This window comes from Aquarana catesbeiana, linkage group LG01 (genome assembly GCF_042186555.1).
Source record: "Aquarana catesbeiana isolate 2022-GZ linkage group LG01, ASM4218655v1, whole genome shotgun sequence".
Lineage (NCBI taxonomy): Eukaryota > Metazoa > Chordata > Amphibia > Anura > Ranidae > Aquarana > Aquarana catesbeiana.
The window spans coordinates 205,532,407-205,550,442 of NC_133324.1; the positions used below are offsets into that span (position 1 = coordinate 205,532,407).

At 40.1% G+C, this 18,036-nt stretch overlaps 2 protein-coding genes across 7 annotated transcripts in view; both read left to right on the forward strand.

Annotated features, from left to right (window-relative positions):
* Positions 1-18,036, forward strand: part of SNCAIP (synuclein alpha interacting protein) — a 364,007-nt gene that overhangs the window by 113,059 nt on the left and 232,912 nt on the right. The window lies entirely within an intron of this gene.
* Positions 2,238-3,239, forward strand: LOC141103696 (uncharacterized). Its single transcript, XM_073593626.1, has one exon. The coding sequence runs from the start codon at positions 2,238-2,240 to the stop codon at positions 3,237-3,239; it is 1,002 nt and encodes a 333-aa protein (XP_073449727.1).

An 18,036-nucleotide genomic window follows, 5' to 3' on the forward strand; every position in this document is an offset into this window, starting at 1 on the left:
TTGTCATGGCACAGTCGTTATCCTTGCAAACAGATGAAAAAGCTTTGCAAACTAGCCTGTCTTCTGAAGCGAACCTCTTAAAAATGACTTGTTTGAACTGTTGAACTTTCCAAAGAAGGCAACACTCTGAATAAACCTTGGTAGGGATAAGGTGATCCTTTGCTTGGAACATACCCTCTCACTAACATAAATCAAATGTGTCATGAGCTGGAAAGGCAATGAATAAAATAACAGTGCTTGAATTTTTTGTTTTCCTTTGTTCTTTCCCTAACCCAAAACCTTTTGTGAGTAATTATAATTATCATTTTCAGGAAATGCCACTTGACGTGAAAACCAGAAGCCAATATGTCTGTGAGCAAATTTAGCTTTTCTGCCTGAATTATAATACTTTCATCATGTAAGTTTTCTATAGTTGTGCTTTTTTGCTTGACAAATATCAAGGCAATATTTTATTTAAATTTTATCACAGACTATGGATTCTGGCACTTCACCTGCTTAATCACTTCTCATGGGTGACAATGCATACGGGCATAAGCAGTAAAAGCACATTACAGGGCTACTGATCTGGTCACGTTAGACCAAATTTTGATTGGTATGCGTTACCAAACTTTGCACAGTACCATTACATAGTAAACTTAATTTTTAACCCACAGTGGAAAAATGAAAACTGATGATGGCTGCTAAAGAACAGTACAATATGCTTTTTCTCTTGTACCAACAGAACTCCATCTGCTTTAGCCTCTGGTAGTTAAAGAATAATTCCAAGCATAGTACGTGTTTACAGTTAGATTGGTCCACTTGGACCAATGTACCTATGTACATAATCTACCTGGCTAATGCCTTTGGAAACTGAAAATCACTGAGGTAGATACCGCTACTCTACTTGCTTCCAGGTTTCATGCTGAGTAGTGGCCTGTTGCATTGGGAAGACAGGAGGTTGGCCACTCAGCATGGGCCCATTGAGAGAATGCTTTGCATTTTCTGAATGTATGCAAAGCATTCTCTGGATGGGATGGAGATTGTGACGAACTTCTACATTGGTGCTCCCTGCAGCCTTATTAAGGGTACATTAGCAAATAGAGAAGCCCACATCATCAGAAAGACTCTTATTACAATGTAAAAAGAAAATTATAAACAATGCCCATGGATGTAATTTCATCGTCAATCACATCATCCAGCGATGTAGATCCTTCATCAATCCTTATGACTCTCTGCCTAATGATGTTTCCTTGCTGCACTACTGCAGCTAAATGATCAAGCGGTTTATTATCATATTTGGTCAATGATGTCACCCAGGATCTACATTGCTACATTTTCTTCCTTGACAGCTAGCACTCTCCTCTGCTTTTCAAAGCTCTGGAATGTGGGCAGGCCCTCAACGCTTTCCAGCAGTTCTCCATTGTACGGGACGATGTCAGAGAGCTGTACTGGACAGACACGAAGACCAGTTGCATGAAGAGATGGAAGCCTGCTGGAGCGAGGAATAAAGTAAGTATAACACCTTATTCATCATATCCTAGGCAAAACAAGCATGTATCCATTGTAGTGAGGAAGTAGGCCCATTGCAAGGGTAAAGCTTTTCCCGAAGCTCACCTCTAAACAAAATTTTATGTGTCCAGAGTGTTGGTTTCAAGGCTATGCAAATTGTTAAAAGTTTCTTGTAAAGCAATATGAAGTAGCAAACTAAGAGCACTACTTTTTCCATAGGCCGAATAATCAATTTTTGTGTGCAGGTGTGACAATTTTCAGTATTTGTCACATTGTCCACCAGCTGCCCTTGCTCTTGCTGGTTTGAGGTTTGAGTTGCTTGCTTTCTGCAATACAACCACTTGTTTCTTTTTCGTGGCTCTTTAGTTCTTCTCTCTTATGGCTGAATACGATGATGTCTGTCTTTCCCCTATCTTTAGAGTATTGCAGCAGAATTCCCTGGAGAAATGATAATATGTTATTATACAGTTACCAGGCTTGCGTGAGTTTTAATTAATAGGTATACATCTGTTTTTCTCTTCCATCACTCAGTCCCATGATAACAGCATCTTGTCACTATGTATCTGTACATTTCTGCATTTCATAGTATACAGAATATTCAGCTTTTCCTTAGCACAAAGGATTATCTCCTTATATCTAAGCTGTGAATTTTCTCATGATCATGATCAGCGCAAGTGAAATTTCTTTTAAGTGGCAATTAGCACTAAACAAGTGACACGATCTGTTTGGATATTCCACTGATGATCAAGATGGAGCTTTCATCAAATAACACCGAAATAATTGCCTGCAGCATTTTAATCTTTATTAGCTTACTTGGAAACGCCATTCTGATTTATTGCACATGGAGATGCATTACAAGACGACTGCCTACATCTTTTGTTCTCATCTTCAGCCTTGCCTTTGCCCATGTTTTGAAGAATATTGTTGTCAATGCTATAAACATAATTGTTAGTGCTGGATTTCCCCCTAATCCTCTAATCTGTAAAATTAGAGTATTTACTGCAACCATGACAACCAAACTGGAAATCTGGTTTACTCTTTACATGGCTATCTTCTACTGTGTTAAGCTCAAACGGGTCATCCATCCTCTGAGGGCACCTCCTAATGGCAAATGGCGCAAGCATCACCTGATCACTGTGTTTGCCTTGTGGGTCATAGGGATCTCCGTTTGTTGTCCTTACTTGGTGTTTGTACATGACATGCAAACTTTGACCTCATATAATGATACTTATCCTGTTCATCATAGCTTTCTCTATGACGATTGTGATGTGCGGTTCACCGATGCCATAACAGACCTCTATTACCATCAGATATTTATGGTTGTTACTGATTTACTTCCTATTGTGGTTTTATTCTTTGTTTGTGGTCGCATAATGCTGCTTTTCCATGAGCAGAGTCGGGCAACTTATGGCAATATATGGATTGGGCATGATGCTTCGGAGACTGAGGTTCTGCGAGCTTCTAAAGTCATAGTACTTTCAATGCACATTGTCACAGCATTGTGGGTGACCCATTTTGTCATAGTTATGAACATTAAGAAAATAAATGTATGGTATTGGAGGTCAACTTTGCTTGTTGTCCTATTTTCTGGATATGCTAGCATCAGCCCTTACTTACTGATGCTAATTAATTACAGAATCAGTTTACAAATCAGGTCACTGAGCTCCTTTTGCTGTAATAACACTAACACAAACAAACCATCCAGTGGTGGTCAAAAATCTATACCTGACGGTTCCCCTGCTGAAGATTGATCATATAGAGTGTGGTATTAAATTCATTGAGATTGATATGTGATCAGTTTTTTCTTGGTTAGTTAATGTACCACAGCCATTATTGCATCTTTTCAAAGAAATTGACTCTGTTTGTATTCCAAAAACCTCTGTACATAGATTACACAGATAATCATAGTTTACATGCTTAACAGCTAAAATATGTTTTATGTTTTATAATATATTTTTCTATAGTGGGTATTCACTTCTGAAAAATTGTAATAATTTAACTGTTTCATTTGTAGGGCTTTTTGACAATGCCTAATAATAAATTAGCTTTTTGGCTAGCAACTTGTTTGACTTTTTAATCAATAAACATATTTGTAAAAAAACTACTTTTTTGTGCTGAAAAAGATTGAATTTAGTGGGTTTTATCATCTACTAATGCATATTTAAATGTATGTATAGTCATGGGGGTTTTTTTTAAACATTTTGTGTAAAATAGGAAAGATTATTACTATGTTTGTTTTTTTTACTGTTATGCCCTCCTGGGGAGATTTTGCTCCACCTCTTATTCTGGAGGCACAGCAGGAAATGAGAGGAAATCTCTACAAAATGAAGGGAATTCCTACTTAAGACATCTGTCACTAGAACAGGTTTCCTCATTGGATGATTTCCTCTCACCTCTTGCTTGGGTGACAACTCTAAAATTTTGTATTTTCCCTCACTTGTGGCAAAACTTTCCTTTTACACTTTAAAAAAGTAAGTTTTGCTGTTCCGTGTGAATGTTTTGTTTTGAAAGCCCAATCTTTCCTTGTTATAGTACTATAATTAAAAGTAAATCTGTCATAGACCAGGGGAAATTAAACTGCATATGAAATTAGAGATTACTTTACCAATAATGACTACATATCAAAGCAATCCGTAATCAATAGCATAGTAAGCTGAACTTATAGGGGACGACAATTCAAGGTCTTATGTTGCAACTACAACCTAAACCAAAGAAAAAAAAACTGGTTATAACAGACGCCACAAAAGGCACATTCGCTAATATTTATTAATATACAAAGTTGATCAAAATAAAAACATGACCTTCTCGCAGGGTACTGGGAATGTTGTGGCCACTGAACGAGAAACTCCAAGGGATAAATTAAGCCAGGGCAATTTACATGTACTTGAGGAGCCACTTTGTTTACTGCTGTAAAGTGTTTTCCTTAGTGTTACAATGTCCGGTCCAATGCTGCAGCTGTCCCCCGCCACCTCTAAAACCAAGAACTTCTGTAATAATTGATATCACCTGCTCATAAATTAAATCACATTACTTAAGCTTACAAATGACCCCTATTGACAGTTCTGTCATAAGAACCTAGTTAGAGATGTTCTAAGTAGATATTCTAACTAAATTCAGGGTATTGTGTGCTTTATCTGTTTACAATAAACAGTAGTGCTGTAAACCCATTTTATAATGTAAATTGAATAATGTTTATTAGCAAGTATTTTGTGCCATGTTCATTTCACATGCTTATACTCACTGACATGTAGCTAAAAGCCTAATGCATTATGGAATACGGCAGCTATAGCAGCCAATCTCATTCAGGGTCCTTCCAGGGGTTGTTGGGTGTTCCATGAGTTGTGGATGATTGACCTCCCATCTAATAGAGCCTTAACTGTTCTGGGGCCAATGCCACTTGGCATAGCCTGCAACATAACACAATCTGTCTGTAATATTGGCATTCTGACCACCACTGTAATGGGGCATTCTCCTCACCAGTGTAAGGGGATTTTTTTTCCTACTGACCCCCAATGAATTGGAATTAACAGGTGTTCCTTGAGACCTGAAAATCATTTCAAGGTTTTTATGGCGTAAAAAGGCTGAGAAAAGCTGAGCTATAGGATGTCTGTAACAGCAAATATATGTTTTCCATAAAACCTTTTCACATCATTTTAGAGCCCTTTCACACTGGGGCGGTTTGCAGGCGCTATTGTGCTAATAATAGCGACTGCAAACCGACCTGAAAGTGCCGCTACTTTCATTCCAGTGTGAAAGCCCGGAGGGCTTTCACACTGGAGCGATGCGCTGGCAGGACGGTAAAAAAAGTCCTGCCAGCAGCATCTTCGGAGCGGTGAAGGAGCGGAGTGTATACCACTCCTTCACCGCTCCTGCCCATTGAAATCAATGAGACGGCACGGCTATACCGCCGGCAAAGCGCCTCCGCAGAGGCGCTCTGCGGTGGTATTTAACCCTTTCTCGGCTGCTAGCGGGGGGTGAAACCGCCCCGCTAGCGTCCGCATACCGACGGTAAAACGCCGCTAATAATAGCAGCATTTTACCTCCGACGCCGCCCCCGCCACAGTGTGAAAGGGCTCTTAAGTTTTCTTTAAAATTTAGGTGATATTGCTTATATCTCTTACATGATGATGTGCTCAGAAAACATAGCAAATAAAACAATTTATCCACATTTCTTTCAGTTACTTGTTCTCCTGTCACCGATGCTTTTGCTTCCTGTCTCATCAATGTGTCTAAACTAGTGGCATAGGTAGGCTAGACTAGAGGAGACTAGGTAGGCAATGGCTAGGCCCTGAGTGCTTCGTCTAGGTGCCCCGGGTTTCTAGATGCGAGTACTGGGTATCGGGTCTGCAGCTGCCATTAATGTGTAGTCATGCACATCTGTACTTTACCTGTACCAGGCAGGTGGTAGAGGTATCAGGTGATGTAGGAGGGTGCAAACCCCGCTACATCAGCATACAATGCATGCAGCTTTACCACCAGAAGCAGTTGGGCACACAAGGCAAGTTTTGTGCTGTATCTTATACACTAATATAGTGTTGAGCTTCTTGTAGTTTATTTTGCCAAGATAGTGTTTATTATGCTGTTGCTGTGGGATGGGGTGGATAATATTCTGTGGGTGAGAATTGTGAGGTATGCTCAAGGGTTCAGTATAGGGCTGGGATAATTATTTAGAAACTTGATTGCTGCACAGTTGAGAATACGGAAGGTTGCTTTTGCTACTCCGTATAAACCGTAACAGCGTACAGATTTGCTGCTACCAAACAATTACAAATAACACTTATTTTACAGTTCAGCTTAGGACTATTTTTAGTTTTGGGGTTACAGGGACTTCAAACAAGTAGAGAAAAGTTTGTGAATCCCTGCCTGAATGTATCTTTAGGGACACCCCTGGATACCTAAGCAACAGATTTTAGAAGGTTTCTGAAATCCACTGTGAACCAAATTCTTTGTACAAAAAAAATAGCAAATGTATACTGTAAATTTGTTGCACATTACAATCTGAGCAGGATGATTACCAAGTCACAAAAGGCACGTAATATATTATAAAACCTTATTTTAGTATTTTGGCATATTTTTATATTTTCCCTTCACATTTGCTTCTGTAGAATTTTGCTTGTTAGCTTTAATTGTCTTAGTAAAAAGAGAGATTCTTTATAGCCTGCGATAACTTTTACTGGACGCAAGTTGGTGTTTTTCTTAGAACCTTGGTAACCACAAAGACCTGATTTTTATAAAAATCTTATGTGGTCTTTCAATTGTAGACACAGTCCAAAGTTACGCAGTGGGATAGCGTAACTCATAACACATGGATACTCTGCTCAGTAAGTTCAGCAGCAGTGGGGTCATCATAGTCAAGCCTGAACTGTAAAGACGGGGGTAATTTGATGCAAGCACAAGACTCCAAATTGCACAGGTAGTAGCTTATAGGACATGATCAGATAACCAGTGGTTATACAGCTGTGCGCAGCATCTGACAGCATGCTGTTCAGTTACATTCTGAGAGCCAAAAGACATCTTAGCCAGTTAAAGGACTATGTATTTTTATTAGCAATGCTTTTAGATCATGCCTATAATATAGGGAAGGTTACTTTTACAGACAGGGCAAGGTTTAACTGAATTCTGAATGTAAGTTCATGTAATGCATTTTTAATGTGGACCTTGTTTGCTATGCTAAAGGGAACATCTAAAATGATGCCCAAGCACCTGCGAAATCTTTCGGCTTGAATCCCACCTGAAAAATAGTGGTGTTTTTTCTGTGCCTTCTGCCTCCTGGCAGTTTATCTGCAGTCCAAAGGATCTTCCTACTTCTACTTTATCTATTCTGTGGACCTGTGATTTCTCCATCTTTCCTGAAACTTCATAAACACCCCATCAGGGGCAGCTCTGAAGCATAGGGTATCCAAGCCCTCATCCTCTACCAAATTTACTTCCTTCACACAGAAGCACAGTGCAGAACAAGGTACAGTTCATTTGTAATGGGGAAAATATCTTAAGGAAATCCAGAGGTAATACTGGTGACTAGTCTTTTATCCTTTACTTGCCCTTTTTTGAGCACATCTTTCACAATTCAGGTCCTTCCTACAGTCACTGTGTTGTAAATTGACACAAACACTTTCCTGCAACTCACCCCAAAACTTAACAAAACTCAAAAATAGTGCTATAACTCTTAACCTAGCACTTCATTTTTAATTAAACTTTTTTTTGTGGTTCATTTACACCTAAACCACCATCTCTTAACTTTTAGGCCCCCACAAAATAAAAAATAAAAAATACACATATAGAAATACTTTCCTTTTTTAAGTGTATATTACCCCAAAAATGAATTTCATATACTGTATGTATATGTGAATAAATGTTATGTAACATTAATAGTGCCTGTTCATTTTAAACTTCTTAGATTCCTCCCAAATACGTGCTGGTCCTGCCAGTTCTTCATCTCTAGTTTTCATTCTGACCATGCCAAGCATTAAATCAGATCCGTTTTGGTGTGGTCACTTTGCATATCCATTCTTCTTCTAAGATGCAGGATGCCTTGCTTAGATACAGTATTCTGTATCTCCCGTAGTTAGATTAGCAGCCTCACCCCCCCAGCCAGTGTTGCTTTCTTGATTGCGGCTCCCAGATTTCTGGTACATTGCATCAGCCACATGGAACACAGCATGCATAGTGAGGAGTGTACTTCTTGGCTGTGTGCAATTTAATAAATGCACCCACCCACTTTGGAAAGTGACACACCACCCACTATCAAGGAAAAGGACAGTACAGACAGCTATGTGGTCATGTGACCGCATAATCAAATTACTGAAAAGGTACTAAACTGTGCTATTAACTCCTTTGAGATTATAGTATAGGAAGTATATTTGTTTCCTTAACATGTTATTTAGTTAACATGCATTCACAATAACCATGAAATATTGCATAAAATCTTTTTGAATTGTCATTTTTAAACCAGCAGGTGGCTCTGTCCTGTATGTTTACGTTCTATCCTCCTATCTTACCTATCTATGTTGCTGAAAAAAGTCCATTGCTGACAGAGCTCAATCGCTCAAGCTGAAATTTACACAGTTGAATAAGTCAGAGCAGTGACACATTCCCTTCCCTTCCTCTCACAGTGTGCAGCAAGCTCTGCTCCAAGCTTCAATAGAAAGAATCATGTCATGGATGAAACCTATTTTAAATGTTTTTTTTTCTTATTTATAAAAAAAAAAGCTATAAAACAGCAGTTTGAAAAGTTATAAATTTTGGCTTTCTGTAATGTAAACTAAAGATCCAACAAAAAATGTCAGACCTTCTGTTATCAGTTGTGACTAGCTGGCAGAGCTGGGAACTCTAATGTAATAATACTGTTGCTATAGTGCCTAAAAGACATTGCTGTTGGACTCAACTAATGACTAATGTGGAGGGATCCTATAAGGGAGCTTTAATACAAAATGTTATTTTATCTATCTAAACCTTTTCACAGACTATGGAAAACACTTACATTGACAATTTTTATGGTATCAGACAGTACTGTTTTCAGAGCTGATAACAGTACCATATCTTTACTAAAACATATGCAATAAGTATGTATGAGTCATTGTATGAAAATCATACTTACTATTTTTTACTTTATTTTAATAAAAATGAAAACCAGGATAGGAAAGCTGACACTTGATGATTAAATTACGGCACTGTAAACCCTTGCGTATTGTCTTTTATGGAAAAGTCATTATTTCTTATGGCAAGCTATTTTTTGAAATCCAGTGGCAGCTTATAACCTGGAAACAGCTTCCAAGATTTTCACAGCCAAAGATATAAAATCTTTTCTGGATGCTGAGATTCACTTGCAATCTATCTGCCCAACACATAGATACAGTCCAAAGTAAATCGGAAACGAAAGAAACGGATTCCAGTTCAGTGTTTGTATGCCCTGAGCTTGAATCCCATATAATAATGACCTTTAAACCATAGCTTATTTGTTATGCAATGGCTTTGGCAGTAATCGGACACCCCGGTGTATTTAATTATATGATTAGAAGAATGTCTTTGACCATTTTTATTACAACACCTGAGGGGTATTTACTTTTAATCTTGAGTTACACTATGACATGCTGTATTGATTAATATTCTGTTGTGCAATGGATTGTAAATATTAGGTTAAAGTGGTGCCATGACTACTTCTTTACACATACAAAGCAACTAGGTAGACTTATTTTATTTGACCAAAATACATACATTTAAAATGACACTAAGGGGTCGATTTACTAAAGGCAAAAAATCTGTGCACTTTGCAGAGGGCGGTTGCCCTCTGCAAGTGCAATTGCTCCAGAGCTTAGTAAATGAGGTAAAGCTTCACTTTGCAAAGATACCCAATCACATGCAAGGAAAATTTAAAAAACGACATTTTTGCTTGCACATGATTGGATGATAGAAGTCAGCAGAGCTTCTGCTCATTTACCAAGCTCTGGAGCAACTGCTCTTGAAGAGGGCAACTGCACTTTGCAAAGTGCACAGTCTTTTTCCCTTTAGTAAATCAACCCCTAAGTGCATTCATGGTAAAGTTGAAAGTGGTTTTTATTATTAGTAATGTTAGCACTTTAACTGCTTAAGGACCACCCCCACGTACATATACAGCAGCAGGACAGTCCTTTAGTGCGAAATCATGTGCCTGTACGTGATTTTTTGTTCCGGGTCTGGGGCACACACGTGTGCTGCTGGCGACCGGCTCCCACCGTGATTGGACACAGCGGGAGCCAATCGGCGGGTCCGGCGGACCCAAAGTTTGCCGGGGCCCACCGATCGTTCCCGAGGCAGAAAGAACGGTGGTCTCCCTATGTAAACCAGGCAGATCTCTGTTCTGTGATGTTCTCTGTTCTTGTGTTTTGGCTATGCAGGAACACGGATCTCTGCCTTCTTACAGTACAAGCACCCCCCACATAGTTAGAAAGCACCCCCTAGGGACACATTTAACCCTTTGATCGCCCCTGATGTTAACCCCTTCCCTGTCATGGTCATTAGTACAAACACAGTGTGTAATTTTTTAGCACTGATCACTGTATTGGTGTCACTGGTCCCTAAAAAAGTGTCACTTAGTGTCCGATTTGTCCTCCGCAATGTCGCAGTCCCACTATAAATCACTGATCACCGTCATTACTAGTAAAAAAAAAAATCTATTAAAAATTCCCTAAAAATATCCCATTTTTTGTAGATGCTATAACTTTTGTACAAACCAATCAATATACGCTTACTGGGATTTTTTTTTACCAAAAATATGTAGCAAAATGCATATTGGTCTAAATTGATGAAGAAATGTTTTCAATTTTTTTTTATTGGGTATGTTCTATAGCAGAAAGTAAAAGATATTGTTTTTATTTTGTAGTGACCATGCTCTCCAATGGCTGGAAATGACTCAACCAGATGTGACGTCAGCTTGGCTCTGTCCAACTAGTTTCATCTGTATGATGTCATCAGGGTACAGTCTGTACACATACCAACGAAAATACGGTAGTTTGGCAGAGTCACGCTGACGTCACACTCACATTCACAAAACAATTCTCCTGCGCTTGGGTGCTAGGTCTAGAAATGTGTGATGCAGTCAACCCTTCAGTAAGCAATGTCAATAAGGAATGTCAATGGCCAATGGCCTTGCTGCCCTCCTTAGAACAATGAGTGTAAAAACAGCAATGGTTATACTCGCATACAAACGTGCTATACAAGCATTCTAGGCAACATCAATAGCAAATGGTTCCTCATAGGTCAATAGTTGGAACCAAAGATGCCGGAGGAATAGACAATATTGCAAGGTGGCTAACGTGTTTTGAGGGAGGACCCTCTTCCTCAGAGCCAAAGCATTCATCCTATCTTCTTTATATGTCACACTCACATTTCCTGGATTAGTGAAGCTTCGTCCTGTGTGCTTTGTCATTGTGACATTGTCATAGGCACCTACAGTACATAAAATGCCCTTTTTATATCAATTGCACTTTGGTTGGCACAGATTATTTTGCACTTTAATTATAGTGTATTCATTATCATGGAGTCCCATGAATTTTGAGACACGTATTTTTTGATTCATCATAGTATATTAATGTGATACATAATTAATTGACACATTGAGGTTGATTTACTAAAGGCAAAAAGACTGTGCACTTTGCAAGGTGCAGTTGCACTCTGCAAGAGCAGTTGCTCCAGAGCTTAGTAAATGAGCAGAAGATCTGCTGACTTCCACATTCCAATCACATACATGCAAAAAGGCTGTTTTTTTATTTTTCATGCATGTAATTGGGTATTCTTTGCAAAGTGAAACTGTACCTCATTTACTAAGCTTTGGAGCAACTGCACTTGCACAGTGCAATTGCACTTTGCAAAGTGCACAGTCTATTTGCCTTTAGTAAATCAACCCCATTGATTTTTATAGCACAGTACTTTTTCCCACACATCATATAACACATACACTAAGGGGTTGATTTACTAAAGGCATTTTGCAAAGTGCAATTTATCCAGAGCTTAGTGAATAAGGTAAAGCTTTACTTTGAAAAGAATACCCAATCATGTGCAAGGAAAAAAAACAAAAAAAACAGCATTTTTGCTTAGACATGATTGAATGATGGAAGTCAATAAAGCTTCTGTTCATTTAGGCTACTTTCACACTGGGGTGGAGGGGACAGCGATAAACACCGCTAGTTTTAGCGGCACTTTACCGCTGTTATAGCGGCACTTTTTGGCCACTAGCGGGGGCGCATTTAACTCCCGCTAGTGGCTGAGAAAAGGGTTAAATGCGCCGCTGCCACAGCACTTTGCAGGCGCGGTTTAGGAGCAGTGCATACACCGCTCCCGCACCGCCCCAAAGATGCTGCTTGCAGGACTTTTTTTTTCTGTCCTGCAAGCGCACCGCCTCAGTATGAAAGCACTCGGACTTTCACACTGGGGCTACAGAAGAGGCAGTTTACAGGCGCTTTTCAGGTGCTATTTTTAGCACAAAAACACCTGTAAAACGCCTCAGTTTGAAAGTAGCCTTACTAAGCTTTTGAGCAACTGCTCTTACAGAGTGCAACTGCAAATTGCAAAGTGCACAGCCTATTTGTCTTTAGTAAAGCAACCCCTAAGTGTGCTTGCAGCTCAATAGTATCCTTGATGCACAAACATTTTTGTTCACAAGATGCAATATATATTTTTTTTTCGGGGGGGGGGGGGGGTGGTTAACCAGTTACCAACCGGCCCATAGCCGAATGACGGCTGCAGGGCGGTTGGATAACTCTGGGAGGACGTACAGTGACATCCTTCCAACATCCCGCTCTTGCGTGCCCCCTGGGAACCCGAGAAAATCCGTGACCGCTGGGTCCGCATCACGGATCACGGTAAAAGGCCGCTGATAGCGGGCGTTTACCACGTGATCGCTCCGTCAAATGATCACTTGTAAACAAACCGGCGTCATGACGTTCCTCTCTCCCCTCTGTGTACCGATCGGTACAGTGTGGGAGGAGAGGGGGAGAGATCGGATGGCAGCAGTAGATCTGTAGTGGATCTGTAGTGCCCACAGCGCTGCTCTGTAACAATTGCAGTCACATCCAGAACAAGACATCCATCCTTCCATGCTCAGCCATCCCTCCATGCTCTATAATACCCTGCAACAACACCCTGCAATACTCTGCAATACTCTGCAATACCTTGCAATACTCTGCAATACCCTGAAATACCCTGAAATTCTCTGCAATACCCCGCAATACTCTGCAGTAACCTGCAATACTCTGCCATACTCTGCAATACCCTGCCATATTCTGCAATACCCTACCATAGCCTGCAATACTCTGCCATACCCTGCCATACTCTGCAATGCCCAGCCATACTCTGCAATACTCGGTGATACCCAGCCATACTCTGCCATACCCAGTTATACTCGATGATACCCTGCCATACCCAGCCGTGCTCAACCATGCACAGCCATACTCTGCCATGCTCAGCCATACTCTGCCATGCTCAGCCATACTCGGCTGTACTCAGCCTCTGTATGTGGCCAGGCTGTGGAAGTCTCACACATGTGGTATCGCCGTACTCAGGAGGAGTAGGAGAATCTATTTTGAGGTGTCATTTTTGGTATGTACATGCTATGTATTAGAAATATTGTATACATGGACAACTTTGTGTTAAAAAAAATGCGTTTTAACCACTTCCCGCCCGCCGGCCATCATATGACATCCTTGAATTTGTGTGGGGATATCTGAATGATGCCTGCAGCTACAGGCATCATTCAGATATCAGCTTTTTCAGCCGGTGATTCCCTACACCATAAGAACGATCATAGTGGCTGTTCCTCTGCTTGATCGTTCTAAGGGAGGCGAGAGGGAACGTTCGCCCTCCGGTGCTTCTACCGGCTCACCGCTACGATCGAAGCCAGGATCGTTTTTTTATTTTTTTATTTCAGGCTTCCCAGCCTAGAGGTGAGATGTGGGGTCTTATTGACCCCATATCTCACTGTAAAGAGGACCTGTCATGCCATATTCCGATTACAAGGGATGTTTAGATTCCTTGTAATAGGAATAAAAGTGATCCAAAAATTATTATTTGGAAAAAAGTGTCAAACTAAAATAATAAATAATAAGTAAAATTAACAAAAAAATACATTTTTAAACCGCCCCTGTCTCCGTGTGCTTGCATGCAGAAGCGAACGCATATGTAAGTCCCGTCCACATATGAAAACGGTGTTCAAACCACACATGTGAGGTATCACTGCGATCGGTAGAGCGAGAGCAATAATTTTGGCCCTAGACCTCCTCTGTAACTCAAAACATGTAACCAGTAAAACATTTTAAAGCGTCGCCTATGGGGATTTTTAAGTAGCGAAGTTTGGCGCCATTCCACGAGCGTGTGCAATTTTTAGGGGTAACATGTTAGGTATCTATTTACTCAGCGTAACTTCATCTTTCACATTATGCAAAAACATTGGGCTAACTTTACTGTTTTTTTTTTTTTTTTTTTAAAGCACAAAACTGTTTTTTTTTTTTTTTTTTAAAAAAACACGTTCGAAAAATTGCTGCTCAAATACCGTGCGAGAGAAAAAGTTACAACGACCGCCATTGTATTCTCTAAGGTCTTTGCTAAAAAAAATATATAATGTTTTGGGGTTCTATGTAATTTTCTAGCAAATAAGTGATGATTTTTACATGTAGGAGAGAAATGTCAGAATTGGCCTGGGTGCTCCAGAACGCCTGAAGGTGCTCCCTGCATGTTGGGCCTCTGTATGTGGCCCACGCTGTATAAAAGTCTCACACATGTGGTATAGCCATACTCGGGAGTAATAGCAGAATGTGTTTTGGGGTGTAATTTGTGGTATGCATATGCTGTGTGTGAGAAATAACCTGCTAATATGACAAAAAAAGAAAAAGAAATCTTGATTTTGCAAAGAATTGTGGGAAAAAATGAAAACTTCAAAAAAACTCACCATTCATCATAAATACCTTGGAATGTCTTTTGGGGGGTATTTGTACTTTTCTGGCATGTTAGGGTCTCAAGAAATGAGATAGGTCGTCAGTACTTCAGGTGTGATCAATTTTCAGATATTGGCACAATAGCTTGTGAACTTTCACAAAGACCAAATAATATACACCGATTTGTACTTATTTTTACCAAAGACATGTAGCCGTATAAGTTTTGGCCAAAATTTATGAAGAAAAATTACTAATTTGCTAAATTTTATAACAGAAACAAAGAAAAAAACATTTTTTACAGAATTTTCAGTCTTTTTTTCTTTTTATAGCGCAAAAAATAAAAAACCCAACGGTGAATAATTACCACCAAAAGAAAGCTCTATTTGTGTGAAAAAAAGGACAAAAATTTCATATGGGTACAGTGTTGTATGAGTAATTGTCATTCAAAATGTGAGAGCACTGAAAGCTGAAAATTGGTCTGGTTAGGAAGGTGCCCAGTGGCCAAGTGGTTAATATCACTTTAACTGCAGAAGAGAAAAATCTGATATCCTGCTTTGCCAGAAAGGATTGTACTGTGTTTCAGAGTTGTGTAAATCCCGGGACTGGATGGTCAGAAATATGAATCCTTCGGCATGCAAGGCAGCTCTTGTATATGTATTTAATTTGTGTATTTAGCCATTTAGTTCAGTTTTAAGTTTCACATTATGCCTCTTGCAATAAAATATGCTTAAAGAATGTGTTCCTTATTCTAATGTTGGTTCATTTTAGGTAGGCAGTGGGTGCTCTTTAACACATCTTATTCTGCTTTACAAGCCAGCATGTGGTTATTGCCGGGGGCATGCTGACCCCTGCACCGTTTATCATCTGTCTTTGTGTTCCAGCACAAGTCAGCCATACTACAGGGAATTCACTGGACTTTGCGTGAGGGAAAGTAATGCTCTGAAATATTGTTCCCTGGCTTCATGGACAAATGTTTGTGATTTTCTTCTAGTGATGTCATGCCACTTGATTGGTTTTATGTTCTCATTCAGTAGTTACATTGAGTTATATGGGTTCAATCAAAGTAATCTATAAGTATTGTGTGCCTAACTGCTGGACGTTAACAGAGCTTGATGTAATGTGTTGTATCTATTCCAAAGAATACAGTGAGTGTTCTGGAACAACGGGCTGTTCATGTGAAGAGGGTTGTGGTGTCACTATACGGTGAAGGTAAAACTTGTGTTCATGTGCTTGTGTTCCCACACTGGGACTTATCAAAAAAACCCTTTAGCTTATTCCACAAGACAGTGTCATATTTCAGTTTAAGTCTGATCGTTAAAAAAAATAAGTGCCTATTGCCTTATGCACTGGTATCTAACACTCAAAAGTAGAGTTGCACCGATCCTGCTTTTTTAACGGGCAACTACAAATACCGATACTTTCGGTCAAGTGCTAGCCGATACTGATTACTGATACAAAAATTGGCGCAAATCGCACTGCAAAGAATTGCAAGTGATTTGAACAGGAATGTGGTGCAATTCCTGTCCGAATCGCATGTGATTTCCCCCACTGCTTCTGTGTGTGTCTAGAAAGGGAAAATCGCCATCTAGTGAGTAGTTTATTAAAAATGGTAGAACTCATCCTGGTCCCACCAATTAAAGCAAATCACGGCTCCAGGTGCTCACAGGGCTGGAGAAGAAGTTCCAGGACCCCATGTGGATAGGGCGGAAGTGATGTCAGCTTGGGGGCGGACTGCCTCTACATCTCCTCCAGCCCTGTGAGCAGCCCCAGCGGCCATGATTGCTATTATCGGTGGCACCAAGATATCTATGAAGATTTTTGCATTTGGCCAGACATGTACTGTGTACACTTCTGTACACCTGGTGAAAATAAAGGAAAAATGTCAAAAGAAAAACCAAATACAGCCACCACACCTAAGGAGTATCAGTTTCATATTTTTGGGGCGGTTTAATACTGCTTTAGGTCTTTTTTTTTTTTTTTAAGTGCAGGCAGGCTGTTTTGTGACAGAACAGAATGTATATGTCTCTTCTGGATGCATCTACTTGCTTTTTGTTCTATAACTAGACATTAAGTTGTGCATTTGCAGCACAGTGTACAGTCTCGACACGATTCTGTGCTAGAACACATGTGCAAGACGGCCCCTTTCACACATGCAGACCGTATATCTGTATTTTATCCATCCTTTTTCGGATGAAATACGGACATACATGCATCCCTATGGGATAGTGGGTGTCAGCGGATGAACATCCGCTAACACCCGATATCATCCGGCCCCGCTATTGTCCGATTCTGCAGACGGAAGAAAATCCTATTTTTCTATCCGTCTGCAGAGTGGATCAGATGAACACGGACAGACGTCCGTGTTCCACCGATCCCCCATAGGGGAGAGCGGAGATCTGACAGGGCAGTCCCTGCACAGTGTGCGGGTCCCGCCCTGTCATCCGCTGGCTCAGCTGGGGAAAACGGAGAGATCCCCGCTGAGCAGCGGATGTTCATGGGTCGGATCAACACGGATCCGTGAAAGTTGCCTACCATGTGGGCCTGGCAAATCAAGAGGCCAAAAACATTGAAATCTAAGAATGACGGAACATTGAACCGCCAATAACAGGGGGGAGCGCTACCATTCCAGCACGGGGGAGAATCTTTTTGCTAAATACATCTATCTACCATAATGTGCAAATTTGTCATGCATAATTGCACATTATGGAAAACACCCCCTGAAGGCCCAAAATATATTGTGGTGGTTTACTTCTGTTTTTAGCATTTATTTTGGGACTGTACAAATTTCAAACAGTTCTGGACCAGAAATCATGCTGGACCAAAAATTTCCTCCTACTACTATTTCCTTCTCTTCTCCCATTTTTACTGGGCAAGTGCAACAACTGATTAGTACAATACAATATTAGGCACTACACCCATCAATTAAAGGGACCCTGTTCATATATTAATGTTCTCTCAGCAACGGAGTGGCTTTTTAGCTTTAACAGGAAAGGTACACTCTTCTTTTACAGCTATGGCTTTTTTCCCCTGAAAATATAGCTATAGCAACAGGGATCCTTTAAAGCATAAGTAAAACTTTTTATAACATGTTACAAGTAATATCCAGGGTGTATCATTACTAAATAAGCGCCCCCACAAAACCCCC